The sequence below is a fragment of the Rosa chinensis genome, chromosome 5, assembly GCF_002994745.2.
Source record: "Rosa chinensis cultivar Old Blush chromosome 5, RchiOBHm-V2, whole genome shotgun sequence".
Taxonomy (NCBI): Eukaryota; Viridiplantae; Streptophyta; class Magnoliopsida; order Rosales; family Rosaceae; genus Rosa; species Rosa chinensis.
This window is the reverse complement of record NC_037092.1, coordinates 88,715,272-88,739,689: the sequence shown is the minus strand read 5'-3', so window position 1 is coordinate 88,739,689 and position 24,418 is coordinate 88,715,272. Positions and strand designations below refer to the sequence as shown.

Sequence of the window (24,418 nt, the reverse complement as noted above, 5' to 3'; positions counted from 1 at the left end):
GTGCTGATTTGTATGTTTTAACAGTTGGTAGTTCAATGAAAAAGATAAGGGTTTAATTTAGTTTACTCCCTGAGATTTGGGGGTAATATAAAATTACGTTCATGTCCTCTCAATTTAATCAGTTTACTTCCTGAGCTGTTCAATTTTTCTCAACCGTGTCTAATGTTTCATTATCCGGAGGCCACTTTAGGGGCTAAAATTGTCATTTCAACAAAAAAAATCCAAGGCAAAAAAAAAAAAAACAAAAAATTTCATCATCTCCTTCCTTCAATCTCACTCTGGGTCTCTGATAGACTCAACTTGGAGATACAGAGGAAATTAACAAGAGAAACTTAAAGAAACTGCATAATACTTCATTGATTCCAAAAGAGAACAGCAATACAAAATATATAGTAGGATTACAAGATCAGTACATGATCTGATGGCTACTGCCAGCTGTCATGTGAACAGTTACTGAGTCTTGTAATGTGCTATTCCACTATTACAATGCATTGGGCTGAAATAGTAAAGGATTAAAGATGGATTGGGGATTGAATCTATCAAGTCCCTCCCCCTTAAGAAGGGCCTGCCCTCAGGCGCAAAATTCTGGGAAACGATGTTTGATGGTGTGAGCGTCTTCCCACGTAGCATCTTCAGCAGGGAGACCCGCCCACTGTATCAGCCATTGAGTGATATTGCGTTTCTTCTTACGCACCACAGCCAAGTCTAGGACTTTTTCAGGACGCCATAATAAGTCACCTTGGTCATCAAATTCAGGGAGGGAAGTAGTAAAGGGCGTACCATCTCCGATACGCAGCTTCAGAAGGGAGACATGAAAAATGGGGTGGATGCGGCATTGAGGAGGCAGCTCGAGCTTGTAGGCCACTTTGCCAATGCGTTCTAGGATTAAGAAGGGGCCATAGTAGCGTGGAGATAGCTTGTGTACTGCGCGTTTCACCAACGATTGTTGCCGGTAGGGGTGTAATTTCAGAAACACCCATTCGCCAATGTTGAACACTCTTTCCGTGCGGTGCTGATCAGCAGACTGCTTCATTCGGTTCTGTGTTGCTGCCATGTGAATCTTGAGTGATTGGACAAGGACATTGCGGTCTTGGAGTGCCTTGTCCACCTTCTGAACTGAAGTAGAGCCCGGTACATACATAGCAACAGAGGGAGGGGGAATACCATAAACTGCTTGAAACGGAGTCATTCGAATGGTGGAATGGTAAGTAGAATTGTACCACCATTCTGCCCAATGAAGCAGTGTAGGCCAAGAGGAGGGTTTGTCCAGCACAAAACACCTCAAATAATGCTCCAAAGAGCGATTAACAACCTCGGTTTGTCCATCCGTTTGCGGATGGTATGCGGAGCTTCGGCAGAGTGTGGTACCTTGCAGCTTAAAGAAGGCTGTCCAAAAATGGCTGATGAAGATAGGATCACGATCACTGACAATCGACTTGGGCATTCCATGAAGGCGAAATACTTCTTTCATGAACACTTCTGCGATTTGAGTAGCAGAATAGGGGTGAGAGATTGCAATGAAATGCCCGTACTTAGAGAGGCGGTCCACTACGACAAAGATCGCATTTTTTCCATCAGAAGGGGGAAGACCATCCACAAAATCCATTGAGATATCAAACCATATGTTTTCCGGGATTGGTAGAGGTTGGAGGAGACCTGGTGGTTTGATGGTTTCATAAGTTTGCCTCTGGCATTGATCACACTCTGCTATGAAGGATTTGATTTCTTTCCGCATTCCCGGCCAAGCAAAATTGCGAAAGAGACGCAAATATGTGCGTAGGTACCCCGAATGCCCAGCTTGTAGAGAAGAATGGAACTCATACAATAACTTAGTGCGCCAATCTGAGGACACAGGGACAAAGACTTTACCTTTGTACAATAGTCGATTATTGCTCCAACTGAAACCTTTCTTGGCCGTAAGACCTTGTTGTAATTGGGATATGATGACTTGAGCGTGCTGATCACGGAGGCATGCCTGATCGATTTGGGGTAAACAATCGAAAACCGGAGCAGAAACCGCCTGAAGCGGGCAAAGCTCATGACGTCTAGAAAGCAGATCTGGCACCGTATTGGCACTACCAGCCCGATATTCAATGGTGTAATTGTAGCCCATTAATTTGGCTAACCATTTGTGTTGAGAGGGTGTTGAAATACGCTGGTTCAACAAGTGCTTGAGAGTCTGATGGTCAGTGAGGATCTGGAAAGGATGACCAAGCAGATATGGACGCCACTTCTCAATGGCAAAAAGAACGGCGAGCATCTCCTTGTCGTATACGGACAAGGCCTGATTACGAGGAGATAAAGACTTGCTCAAGAATGCAATCGGATGGCGTTGCTGGGATAGAACCGCTCCTATACCCAAACCACTTGCATCAGTTTCTACCACAAATGGTTTAGAAAAATCCGGCAGAGCTAGCACTGGTGCAGTCATCAAGGCATGTTTGAGGTCTTGGAAAGCTGATTCGGATGCCGGTGACCATTTGAAATTATCAAGCTTGAGGAGGTCAGTGAGCGGTTTGGCTAAGAGGCCGTAATGGTGGATGAAACGCCGATAATAGCCGGTCAACCCTAAAAAACCACGTAGGGACTTGATTGTTGTGGGCTTGGGCCAGTCCTTGATGGCTCTAACTTTTTCTGGATCCACCGAGACACCGTGGGTCGACACCACATGGCCCAAATAGTGTATTGTGGGCTGTGCAAATGAACATTTGGAAAGCTTGGCTTGAAGGTAGTGAGCTCGGAGAAGGGTAAGTACCTCTTGTAAATGATCAACATGCGAATGTAAATCTGGACTATAAACCAAAATATCATCGAAAAAAACCAAAACACATTTGCGAAGCAATGGTTTGAAAACATGGTTCATCAATGCTTGGAATGTAGATGGTGCATTAGTTAGGCCAAAGGGCATTACCACAAATTCAAAATGGCCTTCATGAGTGCGGAATGCTGTTTTAGGAATATCTTCCGCGTGCATTCGGATTTGGTGGTAGCCGGATCGTAAATCCAGTTTGGAAAAGACTTTGGCACCATGGAGTTCATCCAAAAGTTCATCTACTACCGGAATAGGGAATCGATCCTTGACCGTCACCGCATTAAGTGACCTATAGTCCACACAAAACCGCCATGTACCTTCCTTCTTCTTCACTAGGAGGACCGGAGAAGAAAAAGGGCTGCAACTAGGTCGTATAATGCCTTGGGTAAGCATGTCTGTTACTTGGGATTCAAGTTCAGCTTTTTTGGGCATGGGGGTATCTATATGGTCTCACGTTAACTGGGCTTGTGTTTGGGAAGAGGGTGATTTGATGATCAATAGACCTCTTAGGTGGAAGGCCTGTGGGTGTAGAAAACACATCCGAAAAAGAGGTGAGAAGAAGTTGGATTGAGGGGTGGTTAACTTCGGGTTGGACCTGAGAAGGTAAGGTTGGGCTTTGGGCTAATGGATCCCATTGATCCGTGGGTAGCAGAGCTAGGATTTCTGATGGAGAGTGAAGGGAAGGGCGTTGTGTGATACCGCGAAGAATATGGCATTGGCCATCAGTATAGAACATCATCACCTTCTCTTGAAAATGCCAGCCAATGAGACCAAGAGAGTTCAACCATGGAGCACCCAATACTAGGTCGCAGCCAGCTACTGGTAGTAATAAAAAGGATCCCTTGAGTGAGTATCCCTGAATGAGGACATCGACGGCGCTAGCTGCTCCAGTGGGCACTAGTGTTTCGCCGGAGGCCGAGCTAAATCTGGAGTTGGGGACTGGGGCAATGGGTAAACCCAAGGTCTGAGCAAATTTGGGATTCAAGAAATTGGAGGCGGCTCCACAATCGATGAAAATTGTGGCCGGAGAGCCATTGATTGTACCCAGGATCTTCATGACCTCTCCAATGGTGGTGGTGGTTATTGCATGGAGTGGGTATGGTTCGCCTGTCTCAGGAGTGGGCTCCTCATGAGTCGGCATACAATCATGAAATTCCAGATTATCAGGAAGATCTTCCTCAGTTGAATCTGCGGCAAGTATGGCCAGGAATGGTCTTTTGCAGACATGGGTAGGTGAGTATAGCTCGTCACAATTAAAGCACAGTCCTTTGGCCCTTCTCTCACGTTGTTCTGCAGTAGACAAGATGCGATGGTATCGGCTATTGGTGGGTTTGGTCAATGAGGGGTTGTGTGGAGTGGTTGTTTGGGTGGGGGTAGTTGGTGGTACAGAATTGTGAGGACGGTAAGTGGATGAAGAAGTTGTTGGAAAAAGTGAGGTATGGTTGGAGCGAAAGGTATGGGACCATGAATTTGGGCGTGTAGCTCGTGGGCTATCTGACAACTTGGCTTCTGAGCACCGTGCTAGACGCTGTGCTTCTGTCAAGGTGAGTGGGTTGAAGGACATGACATCATGCCGGATTGCAGTTTTCAGGCCACCGAGAAACATGGGTAGAAGCTGATTATCGTTCCAATCAGGGGCCCGGCAAGACAGCTTGGTGAAAGCTGTGATGAAGAGTTCGACCGTAGAAGTCTGTTGAAGGTGTGATAGTGCGATCTTGAAATCATGGTTTGCACCTGCACCAAAGTGAGCCAAGAATGCTGGCACGAATTGCTCCCAAGTAATGACAGGATGTCTTTGTTCGAATGAATTCATCCAAAAACATGCATCTGGACCGAAGTGGGAAGCAGCAATGGCTACCTTTTCCAATGGTGGGACTCTTTGTGTTCTCAGATAACGCTCTGCCATACAGATCCACCCAACTGCATCGTCGCCTGTAAATCGAGGTAAGTCGATTTTCGGCGGTCTGAAGAATTGGGTATCATAAGGGTATGGGTTGGGAGTTTGGTGTCTGGTGGTAGTATTGAGAGTAGAAAAGGGTATGTTGAATTCGGGGATTGAGCGAGGTGGCGGGGGGTTGATGATGGCAGTGTTTGTGGGAAAGGATGGTTGTGCGAATGACACCACAGTAGAATACTGTGGGGCGGCAGATTGAAACGGTGTTGGTGTGTGAGGAGAGGAGTCTTGAGTGGCAGATATTGGAACATTGAAGGCTGGGATTTGTGTGGTAGAATTGAAGCCTGATACAGTTATGAGTGGTGTTGAAATGGAGCCAAAAGTGATGGGGGGAATGTTGGCTGGTGTAAGAGGTGGGGGAGGAAGTGTAAATGTTGGAGTGGAAGTTGGTGTGGCTGTGGCTAATGAATGGATGGGTTGGTGTCGTCCCGTAAGTGCTTGGACCATAGTGCTTTGCAAGGCAGCAATCTGTGCAGTGATATGGTTTTGAAATGAGGTATGGTCTTGGTTCATTGAGTCCATCGATTGGTGAAATTGTTCTTGCAGTATAGCTAAGGAATTGTGAAATTCTGCTCTTTGTAATGGTTCAGAGTCATCAGGTGGGCGGTACGATGAGGAGGCCAGTTGGGTAATTGGTTGGGGAGGTGGTGGGGGAACAAATGCGGTGGAGATGGGGGTGGAGGAGGGTGCAGAAGCTTGCATGGTCCGAGCCATGCTCTGATACCAGTTGATAGACTCAACTTGGAGATACAGAGGAAATTAACAAGAGAAACTTAAAGAAACTGCATAATACTTCATTGATTCCAAAAGAGAACAGCAATACAAAATATATAGTAGGATTACAAGATCAGTACATGATCTGATGGCTACTGCCAGCTGTCATGTGAACAGTTACTGAGTCTTGTAATGTGCTATTCCACTATTACAATGCATTGGGCTGAAATAGTAAAGGATTAAAGATGGATTGGGGATTGAATCTATCAGTCTCTCTCTCCTCTCTAATGTAACTTGTTCTAACCTCGAGTCCTATTTCACCTCCCTTCAAACTCCCTCACCCAAAACTCCAAACCCTTCTTCCTTTACCTCAAATGGCCATTTCAAGAAGAACAAAAAAACCTGCGACAAAAAAGCCCCAATTTCTCAATCTCTTATACTCGAGTCCAACCAGTCTCTCCACTTCATCTCTCAATCTCTCCATCTTCGGTTCAAACTTCAAACTCTCTATATCTCGTCATCTCTCATCCGGCAAGGCTTCATCTATATTTCCAAGCTTCATCTGGTCAAGCCTACAAATTTCAAGTACAAGAGCTCCGCCGTCAACAAATTCCTTCTCTGCCGCGTCTCGCCCCAAACTACATTGTCGACATGCCAACTTCGTTCCTCTCTTCATCTCAAGACTCACCCTTCCAGAACCGAAATCCGGTCAATGCTTCGTCGATCTCGGTTTGGAGCTTCGACTATTAATCTCATCAAAATCAGCTTTCTCGCTCTGGTATTTGGGTTTGTGGGTTGCAAGTTTTTGGGGTGGAGATGAACCACTCTCAGCCATGGTTTCAAAATTCTCAGAGGAATTCAATTTCTTAGTGTTGTTAGTTTTTGATGGGGCAGTAATTTGGGGGTGGGGAGGTGTCGGGCCATGTCAGCGGCGGAAGGGGTGCGGCCATTCCAGCGACGGACATAACATTAGCTACCTCAAATGAAAGAATCCCTATAGTCTGCTTCTGGGTTTTGGTGTTGGGGTTCTTTGAATGCTGAAGTAAAAGAGCATGCTTTAGATTCGAGCTTACCTGGTACCTGGTTACCCATCTTCAAAATCCAAGGCTCTGCAACTATTGCTAAGATCTGAAGCTCCGAGATTCAGGGTCTGAGCTAGAAACTCAATCCGAATAACATGTGTGCAAAATTTAGTGATACCCTTTTGCTTTGGTTACTGATTGAAAGCCTCAGATTGTGTCAAAATGAAAGTGAAACAGTTGGGAATTTCAATGTGTTGGGATTTGGGTATTTGAGAGGTGAGAATGCTTAATTGATTAGAGGTAAAAAGATGGTTTCTTTTTTTGTGTTTTGGGTGAGAGTGGGGGAATCAATCGGTGCTTTGAAGCACATCTCTTCATGTTTTTTCTTTTCCGCTTACAACTGGCACTCGGGTTGGTATTTAAGTACTGTGAAAGGTTTATCAAAATGTTTTCAAAATTGGTCTGACTCTCTGCATTTTTTGGTGTCTGAATTTATTTTTGTTTCTTTTTGGTTCTGGGGAGGAGAATCGATCAGAGGAAGAGTAAGAAGAAGATGAATTTTTTTTTTTTTGACGTGGATTTTTTTTGTGAAATGACAATTTTAGCCCCTAAAGTAAGCTCATTTGTCAAACTTAACGTCCAAATTGGACGAAGAATGAGACATGGGACACGGTTGAGGAAAATTGAACAGCTCGGGGGGTAAACTGATTAAATTAAGAGGACAAAGACTAACATGAAATTACCCACAAACCTCAGGGGGTAAACTGAATTTAATCCAAAAGATAATCAGCTATACTAGTTTAGCTCAATCACGGAACCAACTTGATCAACAATCCAGTCTGACAATATCGTCATAATAGCTAAATAAAAGAAAAAATCTAAGCTGAAACCATCCAGTCTACTCAACCAGTATTCTAAACACCTTGCTAATCGCCAATCTCCTCACCTTGCTGCTTGCTAGTCTGCTCACAAGCCTGATCACCAGTATGCTCCACTTGTTGCTCAACAATACGGTTTCCACGGGCAACAATGTTTCCATAGACAACGAGGTTTCCACAGACAACAAGATTTCGACGCACAACAACATTAGCAGGGAACGAAAGTGGAGTAGTAATTATAGTAGGAGGTGAATGTAAAATGTAAAAGAATCAAAGACTTAAAATGTAAAAGAATCAAAGACTCAAAATATAACAACTCTCATGATTTCTCCCTAAGACACCACATAGCACGAAGGATCAAAGGCTCAAAGTACAGCACTCACTGAAATTCAAGATCAAACAATAAATCTGAATGTAGACTAGCACATCGGTAGACAAAATCAAGGAACAAACATGAAATTCAAACAAATTAAAACACCTAAAAATTTGACAACAATGCACACTTTAAGCTAAAATGAAGAACAAAATTAGGGCTTTAGGGTTTCAGAGTGCAAATTGTAAAGACAAACCTCCGTGAGTGATGATTATGAAGACTAGGGTTTGAGAGAAACGGGAGACCAATCCAAGAACGTAGAGATGAAATGAAGAAACCCAAACGACTCCTCTCAAGACTGGGAGGAAGGGTTAGAGACCAAGATACATTGGGGGAAGTACACGACATGTCGTTCTTTTTCTATTTCTAGAACCTTCGGGCCTCTCGCTCAGGATCAAAGAAAAGCCGCATGATTGGAATACCAGAGTTCGTGATTGGTCACTTCAAAGACACCAAAACGATGTCGTTTGGTCCAATATAATAAAGAACTCGAACTCCATTTACGGGATCGGTATGAATCAATCGAAAATGAGCAAAGAAAAAATAAAATAAAATAGAGCAAGATCGATCGAGATCGAATTAGAAAAACATGATGTTTTTTATCTAAGAACCAACACAACCCTAACCCAACTTCACCATTCAACATACATACATGTATTGAAAATAATTGATTAATTGACCCATGCAATTAGACAACCCTAACTCCATTACTCGATATAAATCGATCGAAATATGAGTTGCTGTTGCTCGTTCGATATATTGTCATAATAGCTAAATAAAAGAAAAAATCTAAGCTGAAACCATCCAGTCTACTCAACCAGTATTCTAAGCACCTTGCTAATATTTAGTCACCTCACCTTCCTGCTTGCTAGTCTGATCACCAGTATGCTCCACTTGTTGCTCAACAATACGGTTTCCACGGGCAACAAAGTTTCCATGGACAACAAAGTTTCCATGGACAACAAAGTTTCCATGGACAACAATGTTTCCATAGACAACAAGGTTTCCACGGACAACAAGATTTCGACGCACAACAACATTACCAAGGAAGGAAAGTGGAGTAGTAATTATAGTAGGTGGTGAAGGAAAAATGTAAAAGAATCAAAGACTTAAAATGTAAAAGAATCAAAGACTCAAAATGTAGCAACTCTCATGATTTCTCCCTAAGACACCACATAGCACGAAGGATCAAAGGCTCAAAGTACAACACTCACTGAAATTCAAGATCAAACAATAATTCTGAATATAGACTAGCACATCGGTAGACAAAATCAAGGAACAAACATGAAATTCAAACAAATTAAAACCCCTAAATATCTGACAACAATGCACATTTAAGCTAAAATGAAGAACAAAATTAGGGCTTTAGGGTTTCATAGTGCAAATTGTAAAGACAAACCTCCGTGAGTGATGATTATGACAAATAGGGTTTGAGAGAAACGGGAGACCAAGCCAAGAACGTAGAGATGAACGCAGAGATGAAATGAAAAAACCCAAACGACTCCTCTCAAGACTGGGAGGGAGGGTTAGAGACCAAGATACGACATGTCGTTCTTTTTCTATTTCTAGAACCTTCGGGCCTCTCACTCAGGATCAAAGCAAAGCCGCACGATTGGAATACCAGAGTTTGTGATTGGTCACTACAAAGACACCAAAACGATGTCATTTGGTCCAATATAATAAAGAACCTGAACTCCATTTACAGGATCGGTATGAATCAATCGAAAATGAGCAAAGAAAAAATAAAATAAAATAGAGCGAGATCGATCAAGATCGAATTAGCAAAACATGATGTTTTTTATCTAAGAAACAACACAACCCTAACCCAACTTCACCATTCAACATACATACATGTATTGAAAATAATTGATTAATTGACCCATGCAATTGGACAACCCTAACTCCATTACTAGATATAAATCAATCGAAATATGAGTTGTTGTTGCTCGTTCGATATATCGTCATAATAGCTAAATAAATAAAAAAATCTGAGCTGAAACCATCCAGTCTACTCAACCAGTATTCTAAACACCTTGCTAATCGCCAGTCTCCTCACCTTGCTGCTTGCTAGTCTGCTCACAAGTCTGAGCACGAGTATGCTCCACTTGTTGCTCAACAATACGGTTTCCACGGGCAACAAAGTATCCATGGACAACAATGTTTCCATAGACAACAAGGTTTCCACGGACAACAAGATTTTGACGCACTACAACATTAGCAGGGAAGGAAAGTGGAGTAGTAATCATAGTAGGAGGTGAAGGCAAAATGTAAAAGAATCAAAGACTTAAAATGTAAAAGAATCAAAGACTCAAAATGTAGCAACTCTCATGATTTCTCCCTGAGACACCACATAGCACGAAGGATCAAAGGCTCAAAGTACAGCACTCACTGAAATTCAAGATCAAACAATAAATCTGAATGTAGACTAGCACATCGGTAGAAAAAATCAAGGAACAAACATGAAATTCAAACAAATTAAAACCCCTAAATATCTTACAACAATGCACATTTTAAGCTAAAATGATGAACAAAATTAGGGCTTTAGGGTTTCAGAGTGCAAATTGTAAAGACAAACCTCCGTGAGTGATGATTATGACGACTAGGGTTTGAGAGAAACGGGAGACCAAGCCAAGAACGTAGAGACGAACGCAGAGATGAAATGAAAAAACCCAAACGACTCCTCTCAAGACTGGGAGGGAGGGTTAGAGACCAAGATACATTGGGGAATGTACACGACATGTCGTTCTTTTTCTATTTCTAGAACCTTCGGGCCTCTCACTCAGGATCAAAGCAAAGCCGCACGATTGGAATACCAGGGTTCGTGATTGGTCACTACAAAGACACCAAAACAATGTCGTTTGGTCCAATATAATAAAGAACTCGAACTCCATTTACGGGATCGGTATGAATCAATCGAAAATGAGAAAAGAAAAAATAAAATAAAATAGAGCCAGATCGATCGAGATCGAATTAGCAAAACATGATGTTTTTGATCTAACAAACAACACAACCCTAGCCCAACTTCACCATTCAACATACATACATGTATTGAAAAATAATTGATTAATTGACCTATGCAATTAGACAACCCTAACTCCATTACTCGATATAAATCGATCGAAATATGAGTTGTTGTTGCTCGTTGGATGCAAGATTCCACCACCCCCCCCCCCCCCCAATATAAATGGATTGAATATAGGGTGAGGAACGAGACAAAAATCCAAATCATTATCAGGCTCTATTACTCGATACAAATCTATCGAGACCAAAGTGTGAAACTGTAAACGACAAAACAAATACATGATTCAACTACAGATCAACGGCCAAATAAGAAATGAAAATCAGAAGAAGAAGAAGGAGAAGAAGAAGAATAAGACTATGAAGATGAAGATGAAGAGGTTGGCGAAGCGAATGCAATTAGGTCCTATATATATTGTTAATAGCCCAAATTAGGACTGATTAGGTGATGCAGTTACGAAACTACCCTTTCTAATTTTAGACCAATTGACCAAGTGCAATGAAATAGTGAAACGGTTAATTAAGACGGTTTGCATGTCCTTGAATTATAACACCCCACGTCTCTGATCGTGATTCGACCGTGCGATGAATTAAGTAACAAAGCTACAAAGATTTATAATTCTATTTTAACTTTCCAGATCTCCAAAGCTATATTTAAGCAATTGTACTTCTTTTTTCTTTTTTTTCTTCTTCTTTATTTTGCATATTTTCACCTTCATTTAATCTGGACCTTCTCCTTAGAATCTCTTCATTCTAGATTATCATTGATTAATACTCAAAATATCACTTCTCCGAAGCCAATATAGCCAGCTCTAACAAGCTTTGTTGTCCATATACTTCTATGACTTTTACATGTAACAATACATCAGTTTTGCATTCGATACATTTCACTTCGTTAAGGCATTGTTAGTATTGCACAGTTGCTTAAAACAGTTTGTAGTTCTACGCATATGAAAAATTGAAAAATATAATCTTATCCCAAGACCTAGCCAGTCATGCTCTCTTTTTAGATTGCGTAAGACCGTTTAGCCAAAGATTGCATGGCTGATGAGATGCATGCAGTTTCTGATCGTCAGTGGACAAAGATTAAGTTAAGATCTTAACCAAATAATAAATGTTTCTCAAATCGATTGTATGTGTCTTCTAGGGCTTGCACGGTCTAGCCTAGATGATTCCTACTGAAAAGTTTTTGTCGTTGTAATTATTGGACTAAGATATCTTCCTTGGTTGGGAAAGGAAAACTTATGTAGTATTGTCTAATGATTCTTATCATAAAGATACAGTATATGCCAACTGTGGCGAAAATTTCGAGTATTTAAGTAGCTTCAGGGTGTGGTTTAGCACTTTAGCCTATGGGAGGCTGGAGTTTGTTGAACAATCTTTCTTTTCAGATTCATTTAAATTCAAAGATTACAATAGAGTGCAACTACCTTCCACTTCCAATTTAATGAGTAATATCCAGCTCTAAAGCGAGTTGTTACCATGTAAAATTGCCGGAATTTACATTAGTCTTGGAGAAGAGACACCAGAAAAAGGAAGCTAAGGCATTAGCCACCACATGCACAACTTCCTCCAAATCATTCAATCACGACCCCGGCACCTCCTTCTTGTGTTTTAATTTGGATCCCTGTTCCTTTCTTTTGAAAATTATTTGGTTCGACCAAAACAGAAAATTGGAAATATATTTTAACGCAGATATAGTTCATCAATTCATTGTAGATAACTGAATCAATGTTCGTTGTCATCAAGAATTCAAGATTATGATGAGAATTCGTACTAATTAAACTCTAGTATCCTTGATCGATTAATGGAGCTCGGAGCTAGCCAGGTCTTTTTCCTAACAATAGCAACCAGTTTCTCATAGCTCACACTAATATCCATGCACTTCCTCAACTATTCTATTAGGGTTTGCAAACCTAGTCGCTCAATATGGGATGGGGTCTATTTTAGGAACAATGGGCCGGGGATTGTGTTATTGCAACTCACTTTTCCTTTTCTGTTAAATTTTGACATGTGAAAGGCACATGATGTACTCTCAAGGGCAGATTTAAATGATAGCACAAGCCACAAGCTATGGCATGTATATGCCTATTGAGTCCTACCTGTTCTAGTAGTGTAGTTTTTTAAATTTGGATTCTTAATGCAGCTATAGCCTTCTCCTTCGCGTAGTCTACAATGCATAACCTGATAGTAAGTCTTGGAAAGCTTTAATTGTTTGTTCAGCAGCTGGTGGGACTGGTTCCTTACCTAGTCAATAACATTCTCAGTTAAAAATTTATAAATAGCCATATATTTTGCAACAAAGAACTAAGAAAATCAATAGAAAATTCCTGGTTATTTGTTCCTCGCTTTCTTGGCCGGGTCTGCTAAGTTGCTTCTTAGAGAAAGACTTGCGTGGGGCATCCGCACCGCCACGTGGTGCGGCAGACCAATCACTGTCCAGTAATGGAATCTTTTGGGTATTGTACATTTAGGGAGTAGGGGCAGTTTTGTAAAAGAGGAAAAATTTTATTTTTTCTAATTGGATGGCCCTAAAGCCACGTGATGGAGAAAGCCCCACCTAAGAATTTCTCCGCTTCTTATACAATGGAGGAAGAATAACAGAGTCTATCTTCTTCCAAAGATCTTGACCAGGAACAGGATATTAATGGCTGGCAGATAACTATTCATTCATGTACTTATCATGACAGGACCAACCAACCACATATAATGCTGGATCTTTTTTCTTGGAAAAGATCGACAGCATCTACAGCATATGTGGGCATATATGGCAACCAAATAGCTGCCATCTTCTACAAGTGCATGTATATAATTTTTTTTTTTGGCCAGGTTCGTGGAGTGCTTCGAGATGTACATTTGCCCACTAAACTCGATCGAATGCATTTTTCCCAGTAACTTCAAACACATAATGAGAAGACTCTTTGGCATTAAATCTCTCTTGGCATTATACACATGCTAAACTCAGGGACGTAGCCAGGAATCGAAAATGGATTGGGCTAGTTTAAGCTATATAAAAACTTGCCAGTTTCCAACACTACCACTATCTGCACAACAAAAGCAAGGTATTCGATTAGCCAACCTTACGACCTCATTAACAAAAGTTTTCAGCATGTTTTAGAACTATTAAAACAGATTGATAACATTGTGGGCAAGAGTCAACAAAAAAAATCATCAACAGATTGAAGTAGTTTCTTTTCTTATTTTCATGTAAAAAGCCAGTACAGCTTTCAAGGGCTAATCAGGCTTAGAGGAATGAGGTCGTAGAAACGGGAGGAATTGATGAAGATATTCAATAGTTCAACTAATGTATTTGATTCCTCTAAGCCTAAGGTACATGGCAAACCCACAAACCCTAAATTAAATGGGAAGCTGAAAAGAGGATCGAAGAGCGAAACGAGAAGATCATACGAAGGTTGACCAAATGGTAAACCCACAAACTCGAAACAAAATATGAACCTATAACTCGAAACGGAAACAGAAAACAATCGAATTAAGAAGACCTTGATGGCACAGCTCAGTGGTTTCTTCCTTGACTAATGTAAAGAGATCATGATCTTATCCTTGATTCCTTATGAGTTATGAAAACTAAACAGAGCACTTGTGATTCGATATACACAAGAAAAAGAAAACAAGAACATCTACATAATCTGAACTTCTGAAGTTCATTGTACTTGAGATTCTAGTTGTGGATTCGGCTGGAGTAGTAGAATTGAAACAAGCTGAGATTCTAGTTGCTGGCAATGGCAACAACCCAACAACTGGACTGTTGCAGCGTCGGAACTGTGGGACTGATCACTGATAGACTTGGTATAATTTTTTTTTTTTTTTTTTTTTTATAATTTAGGTTGATACCTATACTTGGCCATTTTTTAGCCCAAATCTCCCTTGGGCTATAGCCCAAGTAGCCTTGGCTGTAGCTACGTCCCTGGCTAAACTTCCCCATCTTCGCAAGAAGTTTATGCACTATTGGACCTACAGGTCATTTCCACCTACACAAGTACTCCTATTGAAGATATTTTGTCATGGAATCTATATCTAAGTATTGTGACAGAGACCTTTCTTTTTCTGATTTTGTTTTAATTTCATATGGCAGCTTGTCTTCCTTTGCTCATATAACTATCTACTGGTCACTGTTAACTTATAGAGCACATAGCCTTAAAATTGAAAAATAAAAAATAAATAAAAGGTATAATTATTATAAAACGAACTGTGCCATGATCAGCCTAGTTCTACTGACCACATGCATAAGTTCCCAGAAGGATCAGCAAGTTTATAACCCAGTCCGAACGGCATTAAGACATATCGGTATCATTTTCATATAGACAAATTATGGAAGATATTTGGCCCATATTTTGTCATGGAATCTATAGCCAAGTTTTGTGTCCATGTGGAAGCAAGATTGATAATGTCAATGTGACCCTCACAAAAAGTGATACGTACATGTTGTAGACATGTAAAAGATAACCATACTCTATAAATATATCTCTTTTACATTCTTTTACTCGAGATTTATTTTTTTATTTAAGGGATTGTACATATTTGAGATACTTTATTTAATTTCATCTTATCATCTGTACTAACCTAATAAATTATAAATATAAAAGAAATCAGCTAAATCAGTAGCTAACTAATTAAATACTAGTTAGTACCCTGTGGTTTAGGTCCAAAATCAATTCAGTCTCTGGACTTCTAATTTCATCAAAAACACCCCTGAACTTTCAATTTTGATCAAATAGGTCCAATTTGTTAATATTCTGTTATGGGTTCAAGTTATAGTTGGATTATTTGTTGAAAAACTATTTATTTTTAATAGTAGGACTCACTCCAAAATTGACTATGCAGACCACCTCGACACCACAGCATAAAACATAGGCCATATATGAGCCACATTAACAAGTTAAATAACTCAATTGTTAGAAAACTAACAAATTGGACCTAATAGATCAAAATTGAAAGTGCAGGGGTGTTTTTGATGAAATTAGAAGTTCAGGGACTGAATTGATTTTGGACCTAAACCACAGGGTAGTAATTTGTATTTAGCCCTAAAAATAAAGTAACAAGGGTTTAGCTAGACTTCAAATTGAATTTGGATGGGGTCTTATTTAGCTAGACTTTTTTTTTTTTTTTTGATATTCATAACTTTTCCGAACATTTGGTAAAGAAATTTCATTGGTTTATAACTTTATTAAACTTTTCTCGACAAAACTTTCACCGGTAAAGATGATTCAATAGTATATATAGGCGACACATGTGCTGATGATATTTCATCAGTAATAATATAGATATAGATGAACGTATGTATTGTGGGTAAAGATTACCCAATAGAAATTATAGGAGCTACACTTTTCTTAACGAATTCGTCGGTAAAGGTCACTTAATTTTTATAGATTTATAAGTGCTAGCCGTTTTCCAATGAATATTTAGCTGCCCAAACTTACAAAAAAATTTCGATGAAATTTCGTCGGTTAATGTTCTAAAAATCATTAGGCAGTAAGCGGACGGTAGGAAGACGGATGTTTATTTTAGTTGAATGTTATTATACAATATATAAATTAGTGCAACTAAAACCGAAAATTATACTTAGTAGTATAATGCTATGATTGATTAAAATATGAGAAAGAAAGTAAGTATATACCGAGTATTTACAAATAAATAGTCATTTTTATGTATTTGACCACAAAAAAATAAATATTATGAACATTTTTTAAACTTGACCTACTGCAGCTAGGTGGCTGCCCGGCCGAGAGAGGGTTTTAGAAAACATAAACATGTATATAATTCTATTTTAAATTTCCAGATCTCCAAAGCTATATTTAAGCAATTGTACCTCTCTTTTCTTTTTTCTTCTTCTTTATTTTGCATATTTTCACCATCATCGAATCTGGACCCTCTCCTTAGAATCTCTTCATTCTAGATTATCATTGATTAATACTCAAAATATCACTTCACCGAAGCCAATATAGCCAGCTCTACATGTAACAATACATCAATTCATACAACTAGGAAGAAAAAGTAAGCCATGGACCAAGTCTTGTAGAAGCAATCTCTTTCTAAGAACACAATGAAGTTTGTATGCTGTGACATTTCTCCAGCAAACCCTAGGGTTTGAGTGGAGCAGCGAGTGGCGGTGATCCTTCCGAGGATCCTCCGATCGCTTAGCAGTGGCGAGGCTATTCGTCGTAGGATGGTGATGATGAGGGCACTGGCGGTTTCTTTGCTTGTGTTTCTCTTCAGCGTTGGCTGGTGTGGCGATGACCTGAGTCGATGTTCATCTCCGACCTCAGATCGGTGTTGCCTCTGGTCCAACAGACGGGAATTGATGGTTTTTTTGGCTGACCGGCTACTATGGCGATGGGGTAGACCACCAGACGTCGGCACGGTGACGGGGACGGTCAGATTGTTTGGCCGAGGATGTAATCATCTGGATTCTTTGACGGTGAAGGCGCAATCTGGGATGGTGACGGGGACGGTCAGATTGTGTGGCCGAGGATGTCATCATCTAGATCCTTTGACGATGAAGGCGCGATCTGGGATGGAGGCGCTGCAGGGCGGGCTGGTTCCAGGCGTGCGGCGATCAGAGGTGCAACAAAGGGCAGCGACGGTACCAGTCCTCTGCTTTGGCGCCTGGTACTGCCTTGATTGGGTGCCCATATCAGATTTCTGGGTGCCCAGTATAAGGCTGTGGGCTTGGGAGCAGGGGCTGGCTTTGGACCGGTGACAGAGCCCAGTGGATGGGATTGCTTTCTTCTCATATTTGGATTTGGGATCCAGGAGGTGCTTTGGGTACTTATTTGCTAAAATGTGTTGTTATTATTTCGGGGTGTTGTGCTTAAGTGCAGGCAGACTGCTTATTGCTATATTCTATAAAAGATCTCAGTATAATCACGTTGTGAGTACCACAATTGCGTGCCTGGCGAGCAGTGTTAATTGTGCTGGGACGAACATGGTCTTGAGGCATCTACCGATCTCTTGCATGTCCGAGTTACAGCTTCTGATGATTTGGTCTCCAAACCTTAAGGTCATGGCAATGGTCTCATTGTTGGTAATTATCTTGAGGAGGCTGGGAATTTATCTTCAGTTTTCTGTTAGATTATCTATAAGTGATTTAGAGCAGTATCTTATTGTACATGAACTACTCGTTGGTGTAGTACACCTTCTGGTTTGTTCTCGCTTAGCTCTAGCTTCAAGCCGTTTGTGGCTTGTGTCTGCTCCCAAGATTTTTCGGGATGCCATTCTAAACGATTGTAATCGTTAAAAGTTTCAATAAATTCACTTTTCAAAAAACATACATCACTTGTTGTTTGCTGATGATAGTTTTCTGTTTGAGGAGGCTTCTACTAGCGAATGTCAGGCCTTTACGAATAGGAAAATTCTACAATGTGTTAACATATGAAATGCATACAATTGCCTTAAAAGTGGTAAAATGAGTCATCAAAATAGTAATATTAGTCCTCAAAGTGGTAACATGAGTCCTTAAAGTGGTAAATTTTCTTAGTTACCACATGAGTCCTCAAAATAGTAATATTAATTAGTCCTCAAAGTGGTAACATGAGTCCTTAAAGTGGTCAAAATAGTTGATGTATGAGAAATATTAACATACCATAGTTTTACCCTTAAGAATATCCTTACAATTTATGCTCGGGCTTCAGGTTAGAAGATCAATTTGGAGAAATCCAGTGTGGTTTTTAGTGGTAATGTGGGACTGCAATCGAGGACTCATCCTGTATCGAGTAAACAAGTTTCAGAACAGTATTTCACACCTATGAACCAGAAACCCTAGTTTTCACAGATTTTCGCACATACAAAGTCAATATCATAGATTTCACATATATGAACCAAATCGAAGCTATCAACAAGTTCAAATCGAAGTTATATGTAATCTATTTCGCAGAAAACTTGAAAATCTAGAAAACAAAATCGAAAATTCAATTTTTACTTGTTTCGATACTTCCGATGACAGAGAAAACACAACCGCTGCCAGACCTTGAATTGTAATAGCCGGTTTCGGAGATTATCATTGTCCTTTACCCAGACTTAGAGAGAGAGAGAGAGAGAGAGAGAGAGAGAGAGAGAGAGAGAGAGAGAGAGAGAGAGAGAGAGAGAGAGAATCGACTATGGAGAGAGTCAAAGCGTTTTGAATTGTGTTGAGAGGAAACTGACTCGAGTCGTGGGTAGTGGCAAAATCATCATTCCGCTGTTGGTTTGGATAAATGAGAGTAAAAAACTCTAAGTGGGGTGTTTGGGTTCATGTTGGGCCTTTTTGAGTAAGTGGTCACGGACCGTATAAAATAATAGGATTGCAAGAAACAATCTCACTTTAGTAACTAAACTTCACTAAAGTGGTAACACACACTCTATCTCTCAAGAGGAATTTTCTTCTCACTAATCTCTCAAGTGAGGATCTCACTACTATGATCACAAACTCTCCGTAGTTTGGATGTTCTGCCTTGGTTGTTTTGCTGCAATCTTTCATGCCAATATATAGGCAATTGGCTTCATGCGCATACCATGCAATTCATGCACGTAACATGCAATTGGAAGCAAAGTCAAGCTTTCTTCCTTATTTCATGATTCAATGCTTGCATGCTTATTAATGCATGTCTCCTCTATCTTCAAAGATTGCTGCCACCTCCAACCTATATATATGCTTATAGGTTTGTTTCTTACCTTTCAAACTCTACTGCACCAACTTTGCTATTCATATAGCAACTAGCCTTCTTTGCATTCAATGGGTCACCAAGGCTGTAGAAAATAATGCTTTCCTCATGTAGTAAACCACCACATGGATTTCCTCCTCCACTTAAGGAAGGACTGACCCATCAAAAATATCTTCAATAATTTGTCTAGCTATATGAAAATGATACTTATCTTTCTTAGTGCCGGTCAGACTGGGTTATGGACTTACTATTTTTCTGGGAACTTCTGTGTTCATCAATTAATTTGGCAATGCTGATCGATCTCATTTTAATTCAATATAAATACAAACGTGAGTAAAATCAGATCCAAACAACGAACAGACTTGCTAGTGCAGCTTTATCACCAAATGGCTAACGCATTCCTTTTCTTCTTACTCTTGATATTCTCTTCCAATATCATATTTGAAAACATTCATGCTTGCAACCAAAGCGAACACAGCTCTCTGCTGTTCTTATCTCTCACTCTGTCTTCTCCTCAGTTGAATTGGACTTCCGCTGATTGTTGCAATTGGGAAGGCATTACTTGTAATCGAGATGGTTGGGTCACCCATTTACAGTTACCCTCCAAAGGGCTCAAACTAAAAGGAGGTATTTTCCACACATCATCGCTTGCAAATCTCACACATCTCACTCACTTGAATCTCTCCCACAATTCACTCTCTGGTTCTCTAGATCAAACTGAATTCTTCTTGTCCTTGAATTATCTCGAAATCCTAGATTTGAGCTATAACCTTCTTTTAGGAGTGTTACCATCTTCTCTATCATCCATTCATATTCGGATTGTGGATCTTTCCAGCAATCGTTTACATGGTGCAGTTCCATCTTCTTTTTTCCAACAAGCTTGGAATTTGACTAGTTTCAATGTCAGTAACAACACCTTTTCAGGTCCTATCCCATCCTCTATTTGTCGTCCTTCTTCCTCGTTACGACACCTTGATTTTTCCTTCAATAATTTCAATGGTAGTATATCTTCTGGATTGGGGAAGTGTTCCAAACTGCAGGTCTTCCGTGCTGGTCACAATTACCTGTCAGGATCGCTTCCAGAAGATATGTTTAATTCTACCACTCTTGAAGAGATTTCACTACCTCTAAATTCATTTTATGGATCAATGAGTGATGGAATTGCTAACCTCGCCAACCTTACAACCCTTGACCTCTCCTATAACCAATTGAGTAGTGTCCTCCCTCTCCATCTTGGGAAGCTCTCCAAGTTGAAATACATACTCCTTGATTTCAACTATCTGGAAGGTTCATTGCCCCTATCTCTGATGAATTGCACAAACCTCGTTGAACTACGTATGGGAAGCAACAACTTGGGAGGTGATATCTCCATGCTCAATTTTTCCAAACTTAGCCAACTTAGTAAACTTGACTTGCGGAAAAATAACTTCTTTGGTATCTTGCCGAGAAGCATCTACTCGTGCAAGTTCTTGAAAGCAATTCGAGTGAGCTACAATAATCTAGAGGTTCAAATACAGCCTGAAATTCTTTCATTGAAATCCCTGTCCTTCCTCTCACTTGGTTGGAACAAGGGTTTGACCAATGTGAAAGGGGCGATGAAGATATTGATGGGTTGCAAACGTCTCCTACTCCTTTCCTTGGCATCTGGTTTTTTAGGTGAGGAAATGCCGAACGATGTTGAAATGGCGGATTTTAATGGATTTCAAAATCTTCGACTTTTAGATTTGAGTTCATGTAACCTTAGTGGTATAATTCCTTCATGGCTATCGAAGCTGAAAAAGTTACAGGTCTTGGATCTGAATCACAACAGAATCACTGGCTCAATTCCAAGTTGGCTGGGGACTCTTCCAAGGCTGCAAATGTTGATAATGCACTTCAACCAACTTTCTGGAGAATTTCCAAAGGAATTGTGCACACTACCTATGTTAGTATCTGGACGAACTGCAGCTCATGATCAAGTAGGTCTTAATTCTTATGGACTGCCTACCTTCTTCAGTCCTAATGCTAATGCAAAACCTTTACAGTACAATTATATATTTTATAACCAATTTATATACCTAGGTCACAATTGCCTTAGTGGGAATATACCTATTGAGATTGGCCAATTGCAGCTTCTCCAACGGCTGGATCTTAGTGCTAACAACTTCTCCGGCAACATTCCAGACCAAATATCTAACCTGAAGTACATTGAGATACTGGATCTCTCCATGAACTATTTGTCTGGAGAAATCCCGGCATCATTCACAAGTCTTAATTTCTTATCAAGTTTGAATGTCTCTTACAATAATCTTGGTGGACCAATACCATCAAGCACTCAACTCCAAAGTTTCAATGCTTCTGCATTTGAGGGGAATCTGAAACTTTGTGGTGCCCCACTTCCAAATAAGTGTAGGACAACAACGAGGGCTGATGCACCTGATATGAGCACCCAAGATGTAGACACCAAGGAGCATCAAATTCCATGGTCTTATGTTTCTGTGGCACTTGGGTTCATTACAGGATTTTGTGGAGTCTGTGGTCCTTTAGTGCTTATGACGAAGTGGAGGTATGCATATTACCATTTCCTAGACAATGTACAGGACAAGTTCCATGTGATGATAGCAAAGCGTATGGCAAGCATGAAGAGAAGGTTTGTTTAGAAGTTAGATAGTAGTCACTGTACTCTACTACTCTTATTGTAATAATCATAATAAACCATTCCCACGAATTTCCATTATTGACAAGCATGAAATGTTCACATATAATATTTAATTATATTTCGTACGGTGTAGATCAGGTATAAGGTTTTCACACCAATCTGATATAAGGTTTTGTTTTGAATTGATTGTTAATCAATGAGACTGTACGTGCTTTATATAGAAATAATGAAATATTAAATATAGAATTAGTTCTAGGCTAATGGACTGTTGAACTGTGATTATTGAATTTGCTAGTCTTTGTTGGAAGTTTTCATTAATAATGTATGTGGATTTAGTGTTAGTTCTTAGCATTAGCTGATATGCTTGCAAAACGAATGCAGGCATTGCTAGCATGATTGGTGAAGTAGTTTGGCGTTTCTCTATTAGATTTCAGGTTATAAACTTGGCTGAAAAGTGTCAATCTTTAGTGTATAGGGTTTAGTTTTGGGTTAGTTTTGGGTTATAAATTATAACATTAGCTAAAATGCTTGCGAAAAGAATGCAGGCATTAATTGGATGATCTGCTGAAGTAGTTTTGCTTCGCACTATTAGATTGTAAGTTACAGAGAAAGAGATTTGGTGTATAGAGATATGGTTTAGGTTTGGTCATAATATTAGCCGAAATGCTTGCTGTAGTTGTTTTGCTGTTTAGATTACATTCAATCAATTGATTGATATTTGTTGTTAGATTACAACCCACATAAAGTATTTAGCTAAAGAAAGTTGGGAAATTTTTTAGAAAATTTCTGGTATTTGTATAACAATTTAGGAAGAAAGAAGCAATGGAATCAGGTCTTCAGCAACAACAGCATAAACCCCAGCAGCATATGAACTCCAGCTTCTTATGGTATCGATCAACACTGAGTTCTTACTTTGCAAATGTTTTGGACACATAATTCAATTAACTTATCTTCAACCGAGCTCCTAACCTCGGAACTGAGCGATGTTACTTGATTTATGTCTAGTCAAGGTGGTGATGGTCGAGGAACAGAAGAAATTGTACCACATCAGAATGTAGCAACAAATCAGCAACCATAGTAGGTACAATGCTTAGTTTAAAGAGCCCGTCACTAAGGTAACCCTTTCCTACATACACCCCCACCTTTGGTGAGTACAAATTTGTCAGATTCGAACACTAGTTTGAATCACTTATTGCTTAGAACAGGACCAGACACTAGATTCTTATAGATTTCTGGCACATGAAGTACATTAGTGAGTACAAATTCTTTTCAGGAAGTGAATTTCAGAATCACCTTCCTTTTTCCTTCAACTTTGGCAGTTGTGGCATTCCCCATGAACAGAGTTTCTTCTTCCTTGATTGGCTGGTATTAAGTGAACATCTCCTTTGCAGAACATACGTGCCTTGTAGCACCGGTATCAATCCACCAATCGGTTGAATTAGTCACCAGATTTGTCTCAGAAACCACAGCAATGAATTGATCTTCGGCAAGGTTTGCTTGGTTGTTGGAGTTTCCAAAACCTCCACCTCCTTGATCTTTCTTGAAGTGACACTCTTTTGCTCTATGTCCAGGTTTGCCGCACACCCAGCAACCTCCAGTTTGTGGCTTTTTGAAAGCCTTGTTCTTTTGTGGGGCGAGTAGCTTCTTAGCAGCAGCAGTAAGAGTTGATTTGGCAGCAGCATTCTTGCCCTTGGTTTTCTGAAACTTGGCCTTTGATGGACTCCCTCCAATCATGTTAGCATTTGGCTCCACAGAAGTAGCATCAGCCCTTTGATTCTTCCGGTGATCCTCTTCAACACGAAGTTTCAAAACCAATTGCTCAAAATTCATGTCCTCAGTTAGATGTTTCAGATAAACTTTGAAATCTTTCCATGAAGAAAGGTAACTTTTCAATAACATAACCAACAAGAAAGTTCGAGTTCAGTCCCATACCTTAATCTAACTCATGAATAATGACTTGGAGTTCCTCTACTTGCTTGACAACAAACTTGGCATCGACCATCTTGTAATTTAGAAACTTGCCAATGACAAACTTCTTTGAACAAGCAACTTCAGTTTTGTACTTGTTGTCTAGCGACTCCGACAATTCCCTTGCTATTTTGAATGATGAGTAGATGTCATACATGGAATCGTCTAAGGCATTGAGAGTGTAATTCCTGCACAAAAACTCATTGCTTGCCCAGGAAACAATGGTCTTTTCGGCCTTTTGAGCATCAATTGGAGCATTCTCTCCATCTCCTTTGGGAAGAGCCTTTGGAGCCTCGGTTGTGAGAAAATTGCCACATGAAGAGTTGTCAAATAGAACAACATCTTCTGTTGCCAACGTTTGAAATCCGAACCCTTGAATTTCTC

General features: G+C 40.1%; 1 protein-coding gene across 1 annotated transcript; it reads left to right on the top strand.

Annotated features, from left to right (window-relative positions):
- The first annotated feature begins 17,260 nt into the window (after window positions 1–17,260).
- Window positions 17,261–22,067, top strand: LOC112164435 (receptor-like protein 2). The gene is made up of 2 exons (XM_024300627.1): window positions 17,261–17,398; window positions 20,469–22,067. The coding sequence occupies exons 1-2, from the start codon at window positions 17,261–17,263 to the stop codon at window positions 22,065–22,067; spliced, it is 1,737 nt and encodes a 578-aa protein (XP_024156395.1).
- Window positions 22,068–24,418: the final 2,351 nt, after the last annotated feature.